General features: G+C 34.1%; 1 protein-coding gene across 3 annotated transcripts in view; it reads left to right on the forward strand.

Annotated features, from left to right (window-relative positions):
* The window catches only part of LOC132915155 (lachesin-like), a 337,108-nt gene that overhangs the window by 310,144 nt on the left and 7,117 nt on the right, over nucleotides 1-19,847 (forward strand). For all 3 annotated transcript variants that reach the window (XM_060974868.1, XM_060974870.1, XM_060974869.1), the window contains 3 exons: nucleotides 2,894-3,080; nucleotides 7,497-7,628; nucleotides 12,192-12,311. In XM_060974868.1, coding sequence (XP_060830851.1) covers nucleotides 2,894-3,080; nucleotides 7,497-7,628; nucleotides 12,192-12,311 — 439 coding nt within the window. The remainder of the gene's footprint in view (nucleotides 1-2,893; nucleotides 3,081-7,496; nucleotides 7,629-12,191; nucleotides 12,312-19,847) is intronic.

A 19,847-nucleotide genomic window follows, 5' to 3' on the forward strand; every position in this document is an offset into this window, starting at 1 on the left:
CAATATGGCTCCGAGATATGTTACAGGAAATTGTTCACTTTTATTTGTTTGTTCCAATAAAAGCGCTAATATCTGGTGAAAAATCCGATGCATTTACAGATTAACAAAAATGTTGAGCGGGCTGTTATTTTGCTCGTACCGTATTTCTTACATGTAATGCCTGTTACACGTTTTATCTTTAAAATAACAAACTCGTTATCTACTCGAGATTTATTCCCAGCGTACAAGTATTTTTCAATAGAGCGATGCAACGTTTTACTCTATCTCGGATCATCACAAGTTTGACTCAAAAGACGAAAGCGCTAAAATCTTGAGGATTCGATTTCACCTGCTCAAAGTGACTTTTGCAGGCAAAAGAAATTGTCCCTCGGATACTTTTAATACTTTTTAACAAATTTCATCAAAAATAGAATTTTATTTGCTAATAAAAGACAACTACTTTTTTGTACTTGTTTTGCTACTTCCACAAAACGACTTTCACGACTTTCACTAAAATTACAAATATTGTACAGTACATTTACTACAAGACTAATTGAAATAATTTGTAATCCAACATATAAGAATACTACTTGTAAAGTATCTTTACTAGTAACAGTTTAAGATAGAGTGATATTCCTAAAAAATCATATATTTTATACATATATGTATGTAGTTTATAAAATAACAAGTGTCTTCTGATACGTAAAAATCTCGAGAAGATTTAATTAAAAATTTTGATTATTTGTTTGAAAATAATGTATTATTTGCACTGAAATTTGTTACGTCTCGAATGCACTGTACTTTTTTACGTGATACATTCCTGTACAATTTTTTTAGGAAGCTATAAAATTGGGTATATTGGTTCCACCAGTATTTTAATTCAAATTAATAATTTATTGGAGAACATTTATTAATAAACAATTAAACTACATGTTGTGAAGAAATATCCCCTTTAAGAACATTTATTAATAGCTCTAGAGTTGATAATATTAGCGATATGAGTTAGATCTGTATGTACGTGTAACTGATAGTACTCGCGTACACATGTGTGTGTAAAACGTTTCGAGTTAATAAAGAGAACGTGTTACACGTGGAGTATAAAATATAAATTGTAAGGAGTTAGAAATCACGTTATTATATATTAAAATTATACTTAACACGCAGATATTATCGTAAATATAATGCTGCGTTAATTAAATCCAACAATATTGAGAAAAGCACAAACTCGATAATACCTAGAAATAATCTAGAGAAACACTGTTAGGTCAATTTCAAATTGCGTTTTTTTACTCGATATCAAACTTAACTCTTATTTGTCTTTTGCATAAACTCTTTTCCAGGTATGAAACTTTAGAGTTGATATGCTGCAGAATAAGATTTTCCAAATTGAACCGAAACGATTTAAACAGAAAAATGTAATACTTTCGATACTCGTAACAATTATTTATGCATTCCGCGCATAATCCTACCTAGTATTTATATAACAAAGCAATGTAATTAGTATAAATAGTAGCGTAAATTTCATTATACAAGCTCTGCCAAAGCATATATGTTTATCCGTAGTGTTCAGATATACGAATCATAGCTATACATAGCTAGTATGGTCGGGAGTTCTCCATCAATTCGTAAAACTGCTCGCTCAAAACAGGCCCCGGCGTAATCTATGTTCCGCATCTATATAATTCAACGCTGCATCGAATTATTGAGATTCGTCCGGTCAAACTGATACCAAACGCGACTATATTTGACCAACAATTTTTAACAATTTTAAGTTAAAGAGATAGGTAATGTGTGACCGGGACTAGGAGAGAGAAAAATAACTTGGCTCCGCAGTATGTTATTAAACTTTACCTATTCTCTCTCACTCGCACTTCTCTGCTTTTCTCTCTTACCTTCGATACACGTACGATAGAGTATAGCAGAGTGAGCACGAGTCGTATAACTTGGCTCAAATTTTAGAAAGCTAGCCATAGTTGGCCATACATATATGCGAACACTACATATTTCATAGCAAATGTATACGACAAATCATTGTGTAGTGTTATTGTTTGGGCGCCGCACTCCGACTTATCGGCTAGTTCTAACTATTGTAAACTTTGGATTCGCGCACGAGACAAAGAGAGTTAGCTCCGGTGAAAACGTTATCTATTTTCGTTGAATACACTTGATATTTGACCTTTTTGCGCTAGACGACAGACCGTGGATGACAGATCGCTTGGCGATAGATGATTGATTGACGCGTCTAAAGTTTGCTTTTTCCAAGACTCGTGAAAATTCGAGGATGGACGCAGATCGGAGCATTTGCAAATTCTTCGATCGGTAGATTCACAGTAGTAGGTGGCGGAAAAAGATGTCAATTGGTTATCCTGTCATCCTGAGATAACGCGTTATTCGCGTGAATTCGCGTGATTAGCGGCTTGCAAATAACAGAATCACAAAGCACGTGGGTCTTCAAGACATACTTATTTCTAGAATCTATTCTCTACAACTTGTTAGTCATCTGAACCTCAGCTAAGGAAGCCACCCGTTGCCGACCCGAAATGCAATTTAACAGACCCGACGGATTTATGATTCTATTATTCCGCTGCAACAGTTTTTTTTTTTTTTTTTATATCGAAAGCAAGTTAAAGATTTGGAAGAAAAAGTTGCCTTCGAAATCTTGGCTGACGAATTTCTTCTAAATGTAAAAGTTCTTCATTATCCTAAAAGTAAAACGAATGAATCTCAATTACAAGAACCATGGCACTGACAGCTTCATTTGTAATTAATCTAATTATAAAATATTGACATAATACAGTAGTCAATAATAATATTTAAACGTTACTATAAATACGATTTTGTATGATTGATGAATGTTGGTATAACGACTACAATTTTACAATTTTAATGAAAATTTTAATTGCTCTATTTTTAGAACGGTTACATGGAAGTGGTAATACCACCGGATATAATGGACGACAAGTCTGCCGAGGGTATGGTAACTCACGAAGGTGGTGAAATAAGGTTGAAATGTGTTGCAACTGGCTCACCGCAGCCTACTGTCACATGGAAACGAGAAGATGGCCGGAACATTATTCTTCGCGAAGATGGACAGAAACAATGTAAGATATTTCGGATAAATTAATCATTTTAGTGTTTGAAATTAGAAATTAAAGGCGTGTGTTTATAAAATACCTGAAAGTAATGTAATAATTTGATTGGCACTTGACACTTTTAAAAAATGTATTATACCAACTATCAAAGTTCTAGAAAACACGCTATGTATGTGACGCGAGTGTTGACGTTTGAGTTATATTCTCTTACTTTTAGCTAAAAAATATTTGATATACTACTACCAAGCGAATATTAGATTGAAGAGGAAATCATATACGAAAGATGTCACTTTTTTAATAAAAAGTTCGTTCTCATTAAAATTTCTGGCAATTCATTACATACCTATGTACAAAGTGGATTGCTTTGTAACACAACTGGGAAGTAACTTTCTTTAGTAATGATTTACGTAATGATTACGTAAAAAGTAAAACAGAGATTTTATTTTAAATCATACTCTAAGAATAACTATATTTTAAATGTGATTTGAAAAGAATTTTGATTTTAAAAATTCGTTAAATGTACAGACGTACTACTTCGATACGATCTAGGCTAATTACGTGTACTAATGTTTATACATCTTGACAGTAGCGGTATTGAAAGAGCACGTCAAATCTTGTTATAGTATTTGCCTTATGATGCATTAAAAATATCATTAGAGATATTCTTCTCATTATCGCAAATATGTATAGTTCTTCTCATTGCATCGATAAGTGAACAGGTTTTATGAGCTTCATATTCTTTTACATTTTAAATATTTCCACAATTATTTGTCTCCGGTAGAAGAAGTATTAATTGCTGCCACTTTTGAGAGAAATTATTTACAAGTGTATTCGGTTTATCTCGAACCGCTCAAATATATCGGGAAAAAGAACGAATGACACAAAAATCGAATGACATCGAAGGGGATATACCATTACATTCTTGTGTATTTACCTCGTATGTATTGTCTTAACATGTATCTGACCTTGAATTCTCTTACGTGTTAAAATATTTCAATGCAGTTGACGTTCAGACATCTCTAAAATACTAGAAACTTGTGTCTTTTGCACCATCTGCTATCGTGATATAAACTTTCAAATTTGACAGAGCAATACAAAGTACGCGAAAAGTGACCGATGAAAAAAAACTGAATGTTTTGACAACATTAAGAAACTGCGGCCTTGTATTTCTGCAATATCATACCAGCAATACAAAATTTTGGGAAATATCTTTATGTATTCCTGTGGCGTACTTCGGGTAACGCTAATCCCGGCGACGCATTAAATTTTCAAGTCCAAATGGATGATTCCACAGAAGCGGGAAATATTTTACAGCGATTTCGCTTGCACAGTTATTCGTTTAATTTGTGAATTGTAAGAAGCCTCGAGTATGTCAGAGGACATAGTGGTATTGCTACAAAAGCGACCAGACAAATAAAGAGCTACATGTAATTTTATCGGTATTTTTTAACCCTTTCGCCAAAGTACTGTCATTGAACGAAAACGCGCGCCAGAAATACGCACAGTGTGCGTGGTTGCTGTATATACTTTTTCCTAAGTCTCAAATAACAATAATTCTTGTAAGAACCGTATATGAAATATCGTTTCATTATCAGTGGATTTGATAGATTTTTTAGCAGTATACGATCGTTTGGATGTTTGAAATATATTACGTGAAACGTTTTGATGCTGTTTCAACAACGAGCAACTTTAAGAAGTGATTAATCCAATATGTCAATAAAATCAACAAAAAGTGTTCTGCCGATAACGACAAAATATATTATTGACTACAGATAGCATTCGTATATACGTCATTTGGATGCCGGATATGCGGCGCTCGAAATAAAAGGGTTAAAAACTATCTATAGAGGACTAAAAAGCTACCCAAGGGCTGAGATTTCGATAAAATTCTCATGTAATCAATTTGAAAGATCATAATATAGTTTTCTCAAGAATTATTTATAAAATTTGGACATTCGATACCATACATCAATAGTAATTTGTAATCGTCTAGAATATAAACAAATTAACTGCCAATCTTGATAATTGCCGGCAAACTTGAAAGTAAAAACAAAAATAATTAAATTTAAACAATCGATACTTATTTAATCATAAACGAACTAGCTTTCAATCTTGGCAATTGTTAGTTAAACTTAAAATAAAAAATCATTGCATTCTTATAACTAACGAGTACTTATCTCTTACATAAACAAACTAGTGATGCGTTTTTCATCATAAATTAAAATAAATAAATTGTACACTTTATCCTTTCCAAGGCATTCTTTTAGTATCTATGAAATATAAATACAATCGACGCATATTGTTATCAAGAAGTAACCTGGTTACTTATCGTAATATTTGATAGGGAACTGAGACTAGGTTGAGAATTGAGAATTTTTTTCTTTTTTTTTTTTTTTATTTTATTTTGGTTTTTACAATTTGTCCTGAAGGACATTTGGTAAAGTGTTATATCTCAGTGGTAAATAAAAAAAAAAAAAAATAAAATAAATATAGCATGTGGGTGGGTACCCCCAGCGGGGTGCCAGCTTCGTGTTTTCTAAGTTATATCTTTTATGTATTGAGAATTTTGCGGTTAAATGTTAAAACTTGTGAAGCCTAGTGCTATTCAACCTTGATATTTAAAAGACAAGTGAATGCCAATGTTGTGTATATTTATGTTACGTTAAATAAAAGTCGGTAAAAAATAAACTTGGAATATAATACGCACCAGGGGGCTGAGAAACTGACTGGCTGCAACAGGTAATTGTCAACGAATTTACGATTTTAGCTAATTAAAAATGGCCACTTGTTAGATAACTTTGTTTGATTACTTTTAATTTACTTTGCGTGATTTCTTTTTAATACCACGGATATCGTTTTTTCAAAATAATTTCACAGACAAAGGACTAGAATTTAAAAGTAGCCACAAAGACCGTAGATGTCTTTTGTCGACAAAATGAAGTCGATTAAAGTAAAAATAAATGTAACGATGATAAATAAATAATAACTTGAACTTAATTTATTGATCATGGATTGCAGAATAAATTCTCTAGTTACTGATAACTGGTAAACGAGTAAACAGAGCAAACTTTCATTGGTTGCTTTCATACTGCACCAAACGGCGCGCGATACTGTAAGACTTTTCAAACAAACTTTTCTTGGTTAGTTAGAGAGATGAAAATATTTATGAAAACTGTTAAATAGAACAGTTCGAACAGTCGATAAATATCGGAATTCGGTTAAAAATTTAAGCATAAAGTTGTCTAGGATATTTTTAACATTTTGTACTTCGAGCATTGTGTATCTATTTTAGATTTATTTCTTCAATTTCTGTTTTCGGACTTAACCAAGTGAGTTTGGAATCAACAAAAGGATCGCACTTAAAATATCCTATTTTTAGACACGTTTGATAGAATTGTGCAAGTAATGTATACCACGATCTCTAATCTTGAAGACTAAAGTCCGATGTCTTAATAACCGAGTGGTCGATGATACCATTTTTTTAACATTTAGTTTTACAGTAAGAGGCTGTAACTTTTTAAATAATCATATGTCCAATTTGAGAAAAAACTTACTTAATATAAACCTACTGTAGAAGTTGTTAGATATATGTATTATACTATTATATTATGGTATGGAGATCTACAAAAGAATATATTATAAAATTACTATATTATCGCGAATTTAAAAAATTTTTTAATTATAAATTAATTTATAAATTATACATTATAACAAGCTACTACTAATTTGCCAGCCATGGCCTCTATAGAACACAAAAACACTGTCATTGAATTATGTAAATCCTACATACTCTACTTGCACTTGCATAACTACAAAATGACGGGGCAATTTCCAAAACGACAACTCAAACAATCATAATATAAAACTAATACATTATTGATATTAATTGCCATAGCAACTGATCATTAGAATAATTCTTTACTCGTAACTCATCTTCGCCCAAAACTCGTCTAACTTCGAGTTAGACAGAAGCATCGTCGATAAATTTTAGTAATAGTTTGCAACACACTGTATGTAAATTATAAAGGTGTTTAACAAATTTTACCTTCGAAACACAACTTTAAGCAATACGAGATATTAATGTTTTTAATGTTTTTAATATTTCAATTCTATCTGCTTTTGCTAAAATACATTAACATATTTCAATACTAAGCTAAAGATCTTTAAACTTGAATATTACTTTTGCTTCTTCTCATGTCACAAACAATTGCACTTAATAATTATCGATCAATATTCTCTTATTCATAAGCAGATCAGCATATTCAATGAATGCGAATTCGCTTAAAATGTTACTACTTCGTGCCTTTCGTTGATAATAAAGTGTATCTTATTGAATCTTAATAAATATGTGTCTTAATAAAAAGAAGTTACTTTTTATGTAGAGGCAAAGCTAAAAAATAACGAATATATATTTTCATGTTTCAGCGTTAAAAACTTATGTGGGTGAAACGCTAGAATTGACCGGAGTTCTTCGACAAGAAATGGGCACTTATCTTTGCATAGCCAGCAACAATGTGCCTCCGACTGTCAGCAAACGTTACTCTGTACAAGTTCACTGTATGTATTATTAAGCGCTTATCGTAGAGTTATTATACAAATATATTTGCAATTATCATTCTCATGTATTATACAAAGTGAGTCAGAACACGTGGAAAATATGGCAGGGGTTGATTCTGCACACTGAAGTAAAAAGGAAAGTTCATATAACATCATATGCCTAATGTGACCTTACGTTCCGCTGACAGCTTATTTTTCGATGCTAAACATTGCACGGATGAACGATTTCTTGGGAAATAGATAAATCGTGCTGGCCTTATTTCCGGACCATTCGATTATCAAATACGGGAGCATTTAAAATCGTTTACTTATAAAACGTCGGTTGATGTGACAACCAAATTTTCCGACAAACCCGTGTAAGCTGTTCGAACAAAGTGGACGATCTATGACGCGACGCATTCGCGATTTCGTAGAAGCTGGAACTGGTCGATTCGAGCAATTTCTCTAAAGGCAGGTAAGAAGGTACTGTAACACAAAGCAAGCGTTTACTCGAAAACGTTTATACGAACTTTCCTTCTTATTTTAATGTGCTGAATCAGCTCCTGCTTGCCTGCAAGCCGTGCTTTCCACATGTTCCGATTCACCCCATGTCTCGAACTCTATCATACTGCACACACAGCTTTCAAGCATAGTTAGCAATTCTTGGATTTTCCATATTTATTTCGTTGGAAAGTTCATATAACGTCCTTTTAATTAATCATGACGAACACATTGCACCTCTGAAAATTTTCGCCTATAATAGTAGCAACGGCTAAGTAGTTACAACTGGTTGTACAAAATAGGGACATTGTAGTTTTAAGGACAACGGTGTCAGTTGGCTTGTGCTACTCAATTTTAGAACAATATGTGATAGATACCAAGATCTAATGACAAGAAGTTACATGTAATTGTTTAAAGTAAGGATAGCAAGCGATTCGTGATTGCATTGCCTTAAGATAGGGAAACGTTGTCTCCAAAAGAGTTGGCCGCGAAATGGAGAAAACAAGGATATCTTTTGATAACAAGAAGTTAGTAAAAAAATAGTAAAGAATTTTCGGAACAGTCGTCACGCTGATATCACATTTGACGAATGAATTTCCTACAAAAATGTAACCTATATCGTTCCGTTCCATGTAATAAAAATTTAGAAATAAAAATTTATTCAAATACAACTACCATAATATGACGAAGAATTTCGCACTCAATTTTAACATTGCAGAGTCTCTGCTTGTCTACTTGCCATCACTACTGCAAACTGTCTTCACTAATGCACATTTCTTTGATTTATATCATATTATATAGGATATTTAAGGTTTTTATAAACAAAGCTTGAGGGCATGTACGGAAAATTAAAATGATAAAATTGACGTGTCTGAGTTAGTAGAGGTATAAGGAAATATATTATAGGATCATTATTCAGAAATGTTAGAAATTAGGTTTTCCAGTGATTTCTATCCTATATGATAAATTTATTGATAGATGGATTTGTTTGCAGTAGATTAAAAAGGAAACGATGGTTATTTAACGTGAACATAATGCAACAATGTGATATTACTAAGTCAACTACATTGATAATTCACAACTCACAACTAATAGTTTACAGCTCATAACAACTCGGCAACTTTCTCTCGACTCGACTCTATCAACTCGACTCTCGACTCGCAACTAACTCCTCGCAACTAGACTCTCGATTAACGACTGCCCATTAATCCGTCTTTCTCCCTTAAGCATCCCATTGTCGTCTTCTCATGCCCCCACCACGTACGCCTTCTGCCGCGTAATTATTTGACTAAAGGACCGACGACCCTTTCGGCCTGTCGGAACTTTGGCTTTCTCGCAACATTGTTTATAGTTCACCCGATATTTCTTAGACAATCTTTCCAGGATATTGCAATATGTATATGTAATTATTTAGGGGCAACGTGTTTAAACAAACTGTGTTTTGTTGCACGCGTCCGTATCCATTCAACGATGCACTACACTCGTTAATCGCTAGATTAATAGTGATTGAGAAAGTGGACTAATCTCGAATCGATTAACTAATCGCAAAAGGCGTACGAAATATACAGCTAAAATGATGTCGTGGAGCTTCCAAAAGGGCTGGACCATTGGAACAAAACTACAGAAGCACGAAGAAAATGATTCATAAATCTGACATAAGTGTCCAAGCATCAAACGGCTTTGATCTTCTCTGTACGATGGTTGAAACGGACGAGAAACGCGAGCGTCTCGGAAACTCGAGCGATTCTCACTAACTTCTTCGTGCGAAAACTAGAGCGATCCAGCCTCGTTAACGGTTGAAGCGATTCTAACGGCGTCCGAAACGTTTCTGTCAGCAAAGCTTGCATTTGGCTGATACGAAAAATATTCATACTGACTGGCGTTAGGTTTCCTTGGCGCGAAGCTTTTGGTGGGAAGAATAAGCGAGCGATGCCTGGACGAGCGTGAAGCTTGGACGCGATTAAATATAAAGGTCATGCATCACTTTTATGAATCTCTGGGAGTAATCGCGTTTATGACACGCTCGGCTGTTGAGAACATGATGGACACAGAAAAACAAAACGTTGTTACAATTAATTATACAAATTACTAGTAACTAAGCAAATTCTTAAACTAGAAGCTGTTTTATTATACGTACCTTGTTCTTAGAGATGAGCATTTCGATAAATACACACATTTGGAATGCAAGTATGGGAACGACCCCTTAAAACCTCAACTGTAGTCAAAGTCTCTGCCTTGGGAGAAGATCACGCAAAGATCACGAATTAAGGGCGCAACTCGGTCTACGCCTCTTTCAGACTCTCCTTGGGGATGGCTTGTCTCCGGCAGTTCGGGCCCTTACCCGAACTATGTCCTAGATCACAGCGGGCCGTAGCCATCGGAAGGAGCAGAGAACTCTCAGGAGTAGTCAGCTACGGTCGACGAACACCTGCTGTCACCTGTGGTCCTCCGCGGCCTCCTTCTCCTAAAAAAGAGCATTACTTAGCTGCTAGCTACGCTAGGCACCTAACACCTGTGCACGAACAGAGAGGCATGACGCCCTGACAACCACTTTGGACAATCTTCCAGCGTGTGCAGCACCGCATAGTGGTCACGATTGCGATTGTAGCGGTCAAAATACAAGTTTAGTTTGTACTTTTATTTGTACCTAAAGTAATTGAATCGAAAAAGTTGGACGACGTAATATTATGTCATCAACGGATACTTACTCATATATAATACAGATATTATTTATACATTTGCATCTTTTTTAATAGTGGTCTTTTTGAAGTAGCTTTTTGCTGTAGAAACAGAAAAACGAAGGGGCTTTAATATGGAACATTTTTTATCCAGACTCCGTCTTAAAAAGATGTTTCATAAAATAAAAATATATTTCAGTTTTGCTATTCCTTGAATACTATAGACTTTAAATGTCCTCGTAAAAGGAAATCGACGAATCAGAAGATGTCGACGACCATTCAACGAAGACCAAAACATGTTAAGAAGCTGAAACGAAGAATAATAAATGATTAGAGAATCATTATGTTAGAATCGGAAGATAAGTTATAGCGCAACGATGAGTTTATGCGGTTAGTTAGGCTGTAGGAAAGGTATGAACAAAAAGAAAGAGGAAAGAACTGCGAGGAATACATAGACACTGCACTATATTATACCAGGCTATACGTGTAGATTATTATGCAGGTATAGTCGAGAGATACGCGACGAGCAAGTTCACACCATCAAATCAAGTCAATGGTAGAAAAGTCGAGAGACACGCTGAATCAAGATAACGAGATAGCACGGTACAATCTGTGCATTTACGCACAGACGTCGGTGGAACATGTGAATTGCCAACGTATTATAAAAGAAACCTTGAGAAAAGTAAGAATCGAATTTGGAAGCAGATTGTATTATTGTAATTCTTGGCGTAATAAAATAAAAGTGCAAAAAGTTTCATTGTTATTGATTTTACCTTATCATCTAATAATGACCAGAAACATCAAAGGGGTTCCGTTTTTTATATTATTTAATTTTTCATCCTCTATTTTGAGAGCAACAATACTGAAATACATTTTTAAAACAAAGTCTGAGAAAAAAAAATATTCCACATAAACGTCTTTTCTTCGTTCCCGTGGAATAAGAATCTGCAAAGAAAAAATATGATTTTCATTTAAAAAAGGAAAACCTTGAAGACACCTGACAAATAGGACTTGACAAATAAATAAGATAGTTGTATCCCCCCTCCGAAACTGTGAAAGTTTTCAAATAAATAAATATACTCCGTATAAATTAATAAGAAAGAAATATAAATTCCTAATAAAGTACTGTAGTAAACTTTAATAATATATATGTAATGTTGCATTGTCTTGGTTGAATCATTCTAGGAAATATATAAAATATCCAAAGTGATAATATCTAGTGACTAGCGAGTGAAACAAGTCTCTATCGAGGTTGCATTTGTTTGGACGTATTTATAAAAATAGGAATTTGAGCAAGGCATACAATTACATTTAGATAATAAAATATATCCAAGTTATATTTCTTCTTCGTATTCCCGTCCCCTCTATATATGTGGGTATAATTACAAAACTATTTTTGTTTCAGTTGCACCTGTTATAAAAGTAACAAATCAACTAGTAGCAGCACCGGTCGAGAGTGACGTTGTTCTTCAATGCCAGGTAGAAGCTTCGCCACAAGCATTAAATACTTGGCACCAAAATACTGGTAATGAACATTTATCACAATTAAATATTTAAAATACATAAAATTAAGGAGAAAAAAATATAAACAGCTTTTTTGCAAAAAGACATATTGATCTTACTTATCCATTTCGATAACTATTATGTAACTATTATGTATGTGCTTGTATACGTTTAATATGTATCTTGTTTCGATATTTAAAGTACTTGGAGAACGGCTTATTTCAAACTAAATCGATATCAGCGACTAAAGAGAAATCTAAAAGATTATCTTATACGTAATTTTCTAACGAAAATGTTTTTGGAAATTGAACAAAGGTATTTGAAATTAATTTTGTGACTTATCAATTTATGACAATTTACTTGAAACTTGATACTGGAATCGACTACATACGAATGTACTAAATCTTACACCATCGCCATGATTATTTCGGTTTTCTAAGTAAATCAGTTACAACGCGATAGCAATTTCTAAACAAAACTCATAAAAATTTAATATATAAGTAGGTTAAAAATATACGACGATAAAAAGTAAACATAAATGTTAAATTAAATTAAATTAAAAAGAATTAAACGAATATAATACTTTTTCCAGATTATAAGTATTAGGTTGTCCGAAAAGTGTCTTTCTTTTACAGACACGTATTTTACAACGACGCATCTTTATACAAACATAAAACCTAATCTGTCGAAAGTTGTGATCTTTATTTTGAGAGAACAGAATGGATAATACATAATTCGATAATATAATATAACACGTAAAATGTTGTGCATTGTGACCTAATATAATACGTGTAATAGTCAAAGCGTTGCAAAATAGAAATATATGTTGCAATACAACGATATTACACGCATAGACACAAATACTCTTACACAGACACCCACACAGGCATTTGAACAGGACACTTACACAGGTCATATTCATTACTGTATAGAGAGTGGGCTTCAAAATATTTAAGGATCATATCGTCTAGTCTGAGAGTAACTGGCCAACTGTCAACAATCTCCATACGTTGTTGATTATATCACTCGCTTATATACATTTGGTTCTGTAGTTTTGTTTAATAAATATCACCGAATATTATTTTAACATAAACATTGTGTCTTCCACAGATTATTAATCTTAACTTTAAGATTAGATTCTAACAATATACTATTCATCACCTACAGTTTTTGTAAATATTTAAAAGAAACAAAGTCAGGAACCGTCTTGATTAAAACTTGCGCCTCAATACATACGTGTAAAAAGATTCTGCGAAAAGTTTAAAAATTATAATTTCCGATGCAAGGCGATTAACTGGATTGCGAATACATTTGTTTATTTTGAGATCAGTGCTTATCTGGAGGACACTACACATGCACGTATGTCTTTGTATTCTCCTTTTTTTAACAGAAAAAGTTGTTTCATATACATATATCTTGTCACTGTTATCTAAATAAAACATTTTCAGAAATCTAAAAATGATATTTGAGATTTAGTTATGGATATATGACAATTTCATATGCGACACATTTGCCAATTAACGACAAATTGAAGACAGTCGAATTTCAGAAATAATTCTAACAAGTTGAACTATTTCGTCAACTTTGCAGGAGTGAGCGACATTTCACAACTTATTTCCAAATAAATTACATTCTAAAGGAGTTATATCAAGCAGATCGCCCGTCCGCTTCTCACCCGGTCAAGTTGAACAACGCTCCAAGAAACAGATTATATTCAAATTGTTTGTCAACTTGGATCACTTTCGTCACTTCTAGAAATGATCTTCAAGTTGACCGGACGAAAACCAGGCAGAAAGGCGCCAAAAACGGACAGAAGCGGGTGGAAACTCTCTTTGAACGCAATTTATTTAGAAATGAGTCATTAAGTAGACAATAATAATGAAAAATGAGTCTAACGTATTCGCTGTTTTCATCGAAGCTAAGAAGAGTTCGCACAATCTGATATATACTTTTCCCTTCGAAACCAACATCTCGATGAAACAGCACACATACAAATGTATACCATAATGAGTAATTTACTATTAAAACCAAAATATGTTTTTATAACCTTTTAAGCTTCTTCAACATTCCCCTTTCTTTTCTTTTAACAAAACGTTTCTATTTTTTACAAAGTCAAAGAGATTTAATTTTAAATCAATCAAACGATATTCATATGGAAAATCTTTTGCATTTTTTGCAATTAAAGAACAAAGATCGTTTAAAGAAGAAACAATTGCGTGTACGTTAAAATCAAACAAATTATGGCAAGCTGGGGATTCGACTTATGCGCGTAGCTTATCACCGCTGTCAACCGTCGGTTACAGCTCGAGAACTTAACAAGTGGAGATGTTTTCGCTGTTACAGCGAATTTATTTCGCACCATAAAGATACAAAGATAGAGTACACGAGTCATATGTTGCCGCATAAATAGATGCGATATGGGAATATGGGAATATAAAGAAGACGCTGTATAGACATGCGCACCGAATGTGCTTACGTTATTAGACAAGGACATAGAGGGTCTCTATGCGGGTCTCGTTCTATTCCTATATCGTTTTTTCAGCTCGCTCACGTGCTCTATCTTTACATCTCTATAACGCTGACTTTACCATTTTGACGATTGATGTTGGATGTTGGATGTACTCACAGACAAGTTATCCGTAATATAAGCCCCGTGTTCGCCGTAGCAAGTCGCAGAGGGCATAAGAAACACTCTCGTCTTTTTCCAGGTCGAGACACAAAGAATCCGAGATACAAAGTTCCATTTAATGTCACGTCCATCCTCGTTAGTCGATAGTCGCAGACGTGTACCGCGATCGTTCCATGCTGTTGATCGACCCGCCTGCTGTTGGAGTGGACCTCTAAAACTTGAAACAAACCAAGATATCAATATCAAATAACATTTTACAGCGTGTCGGCATTCTTGGGCTGATTCGGACCGATTTTTGCCGAAGCGATGCGATGTTAGATCGTCCCTACATATTTATAACTCGAGTCGTGTCTGGTATTGTACATTATTTGAGACGATCTATACGATGCAAGCTTTTTCGTATATGCCGAGCTGTGTGTAGATCTCCTTTATATAATTCCTTCCGAGTACAATTTATTTAGAAATGTATTAAATATCTCGCACCTCAGTTTGTACAAGCTGATAAAAGAAGGTATCCGATACTTGAAAGGCTTATAGCACTCAACACGAGTAACAGATATGTACTACGATAAACAGATTAGTAGATAAGTAATCCTTTTCGTGTAAAATCGACTTTTATTATTTATTAGCGTTCCATATTTTGATCATATTTCGAACATGCAGGAATCAGAAATATTATTTCAAGGTTGTAAATACAAGATTATTACTGATACTAGCAAACATTGCTTCACACACGCAAACGTAGTACGAATCTTTAGTATTCATCCAGCAAGATAAACGTTATTCTCGTGATGTAATAATTCCATTATTATTTATTAGTTCCAATGATTATTGTCACGCGGAAGTGACAAGCATTACGTTATAATGGTACTATTATGTTGCTCGTACGCAAAAAATATCTCAATTTCCTTCTCCTAAACTATTTAAGAGGCTTTTCCAACGTTTCAAAGTTTATGTGACTGCGATCTGTTTCTGCCGTTTGTACGAAAGAATATGTTTTGAGGGTGGTAGAAGAGGTACAAAGGCTGTCAATGACTGTGGTATCGGTAAACGGAGTACGCAGGTAAAATCAAGCAATAACGAGTATACACGTCGACCGCAGCGTAAATGCTTGTACTATGAGTTTTACAGAAAAAGTAAAGCAAAACGAAGAAGGAATACGTTTTTATTCGATAAAAAATTAACAATTCATTGTTGAGAAAAGGTATTCTTATTAAAAACCTAAAAGTCGTCACAAAGCAATAAAGTAAACAAAAATAAACGAGTACAGGGAAGAATTCTGGAAATAGCTGATGCATTAGTGAAAATAACCAACTCAACTTACAAAGACCAATACATTATACGGAGCATAACCGATATACCATAAAGAATAATCAAATATTCAATCTTCTTTTAAAAACTATTTTCCTTTTTTTTTTATAAAATAGACAATAGGTTTACTGAAAGTATAAAGGAAGCATACCATTAAATGTCATTTATATTACTTCTTACTAAAATTTTGCGTTTTTACACTAAATGGTATTTTTTATTTCACACGACGAATATACGCGTCAACCGCACCGAAATAATGTTTTAGGTTGACGTGTATACATGTCGAAAGCAGTTAACTGACTAACGCGAGGCAGCATGTAAATCAAAGCTTCAGAGAGAGGCGGATAAAACGAGGAGGTCCAGCAGGTTAGCTTGCTCGATCGTTTGACTTGAATTCTCTGAATTTTCTTTTGGTAGCTTCAAAACTTTGGTCTGGTCATCGCTGATAAATAATGCGTTGGACTTACGACAGCGAGTAGGAAATGCGTGTTGAACAGTAGAACGGAAGCGATATCTGAAAATGTACATCGATATATGATTGCTGATATGAAGATTTGTATTACAAATGTGTCTATGAAGCGTGTAAATTCAATGTGCTGTGAAGAGTCATGATACGAAACGCTAGTAAATAATAAAAATTGATTTCACATCGACAGGATTACTTTTAAAATCAATGTTCGTTACACGATTATCCACTCGATGAGCGCTATAAGCCCTTTAAGTATCGCATCCTTCCTTTTTCTTCACTTATTTGAAATGTTCCTTAAAGCGATCTTGTAAGGAAGAAAATATTCAGCCAATCGAGTTTGCTGTCCCCTTGGGCTTGAACTCGGATCTTTCATTCGACGACTGCTTTCCCAATTGAACCACCCAGGCCATCGACGAATATTCTTGCCCTGATTCACACTTAGCCAATCGAATAGGGAGTAAATGCTTTAAAGTAAATAGCTGCATGACCGATCGAGGAGATGTCCCCACTTTGAAGTAAATTGCTACATAACCGATCGGGGAGATCTCCCATTTTGACCTTAGTAAAGTGTTTTCTTTTTTGTTATTATTATTATTAATCAGTTATCGTTTACCTGGAATTGTTCCCAATTAATTGCCTGCGTTTTCTCTTTTTATAAAGTACAGTATATAATAAAATACAAAAATTTAGTAGTGTTGGCTTGTCCGAACGTGGTGAGAAACGTATAGTTCGCTGTGGCGCGCGCATTTGACTAAGATGGCTGGGCTGTTTACAATCTTCAATTTCACGTTAATTGCCTAATGAATTGTATGTACGTGTTATGTGTGGGTGAGAGGAACAATAGCACCGACTTTTTATCACACTATATTAACACGAATTTGTTACGCTCGCGATAACTTTATTTTTATCTCGTGTGAAATGCGTAATGCGGAATTCACCTGTCTGTCTTCGCAATCGTTTTAATAATTTAGCAAGAGCGACGCAAGCTGTCGCTATGATCGCGAGCGCGAAATATTAGGCGTTCGAACATAACAGTACGTACAATAACAATTGTACAGTAACAACGTAAGTAGCCCGCAACTAAATCTCAATGAATATAATGATATCTTTTTTAGGAAGATATTTATTTAGAGCAAGATAATTACACATGAAATAACTTTCTCTGTTAAAGAGAATGGAGAAAATACGTGCACATGTAGTCAGTGTATTCTCCAAATAGATACTTGTTCGACAGTAAGCAAGCGATATTCGGGTTTCATAGGATCCATCGGTGAAAGATCAAAGCAACGATTAGTTACCCATAATCCAGTTAGTCACATGCAACCGGAAATTATGAAAATTTTTAACATTTCACAGAATCTTTTTAAAAGCATGTATTGTAGATAAGATCGATTGCTCCAATGAGAATAATTCCAAATTTCTCTTTGACCGCTTTAAATATTTAAAACGACTATATACGATGAAATCATATATCGTATTTCTTTTAATTGTAGTTACTATAACAGTGGCTTTTAAGTTTCTTATACCTGAGGACTGGCGAAAACGGAATAATTATTTTAGAAACTGCAGTGTAGAGATGAAAATTTTTATTTGTATGGTAGTATTTTAATTATTTATTTTTGAATATAATGTTATGCGATGAAAACTTCTTAAAATAACCAGAAACCAAGCAGCTGAAAAAGTGCTAATAAAGGAATTGAAAATTGAAACAGAATATAATAGAATTGAAATTTTTAAAGGATATTTAATTGGAATAAAATTAGTGCGAAAGCTACTGTTATTTTTTTACAAGAATAGTTGATAACCGTGGGTAGAGTGTTGTTTCTGAAAAACGAGGCGGTACATTGACATTTATTCTGCTTCCTTGTTTCGTTCTCACAAACGACAGGACTGAGAGAGTCTTCTCACGTAAATAGCTAGAAAATAAAACCAGCAATTCAACAGTTCTAGGAGGTAGATATTTTTCTTCCGGTTATGCCTGAAAATTCTGACAATATCGCATACTACGTATGGGCGTTAAAGTAACGTCAGAAGACAGCTCGAACAAATTTGTTTAAGTGCGCAATAATTAAGTGCACATGAGTGATATCTTTCATGAAAGGCTTATTAATCCAGAGGTTACCTTTACCAGGATCCTCATTTCGAGGCTAATAATGGCAAAAGCTTTTAACTTATACCCTTAAATGTTAACTTATTATATTAAATATAAATTTCGTGTTGACATTTACAGTAATCGAAATCTTGAAATAATTCTCTGTATCTCCTTCTTACGTACGACCATCCAATGAGCCAGCTTCTTTCTAAGCGCGTCCGTCTGATTTCTTACCATAAAAATACTTGTACAAAAACATTGAAGAAGGATATCAAGTTCACCGAAAGGATTTGATACGTTCGACATATATACAAACTCAGCTCACCATTCAGCAAAGGTTCTATTAAAACAGATTTTCGCCCTCTTCAAAATTATTCTACTTGCTTCCTCAGTTGAGAAAAGCGCGAAGGAGCCTCCACTTTCCATAGCCACCTCAGCACCCTTCCGCGTGCAGAAGGAGACATCGGTGTCGCGAATCCACCGTGTCACATAGTGTCGCAAACGACCTTAATCCCTTGCTCTAGGATTTAAGTACCGATGGCGTGTGCTATAAACGAGGTCAGTCACACGTCGAGCCATTGCACGGTTTGGCTAAGCGTTCAAAGTTATGACAATCGCACACGTGCCATAATGGCACATAAAAACACGTGTAAGGTACAACTGGTTTAATTTTGTAAGATGTTTGATAAATAATTACAAGCGATTTATCGGTGAAAAAGACGGGTTTATTATCTTGAAGTAAATAATAAATTAATACCATTTTATTACGATTTCTGAATAAATGCTTATTTTAAATTACTAACGTTTCGAAATAATTTACGGAAAATTCATAAGTAAAATGCAAAAATCTGATAATTTGCAGAAATCTTTTAAATCACATCGTTTCTCTAAATATTGGCGTTTCTATAACTTTAGTTTCTATAACTCTTAGACCAATTCATTTGGATTGTTGATTTTTTACCTGAGCCATTATAATATATTTTTATTTCATTAGAATCTACAGGAAACCAAGTTTCGCCTTTTATCTTCATTTTTTATTATTTCTTCTGCATACCGA

This window comes from Bombus pascuorum, chromosome 16 (assembly GCF_905332965.1).
Source record: "Bombus pascuorum chromosome 16, iyBomPasc1.1, whole genome shotgun sequence".
NCBI classification, from domain to species: domain Eukaryota; kingdom Metazoa; phylum Arthropoda; class Insecta; order Hymenoptera; family Apidae; genus Bombus; species Bombus pascuorum.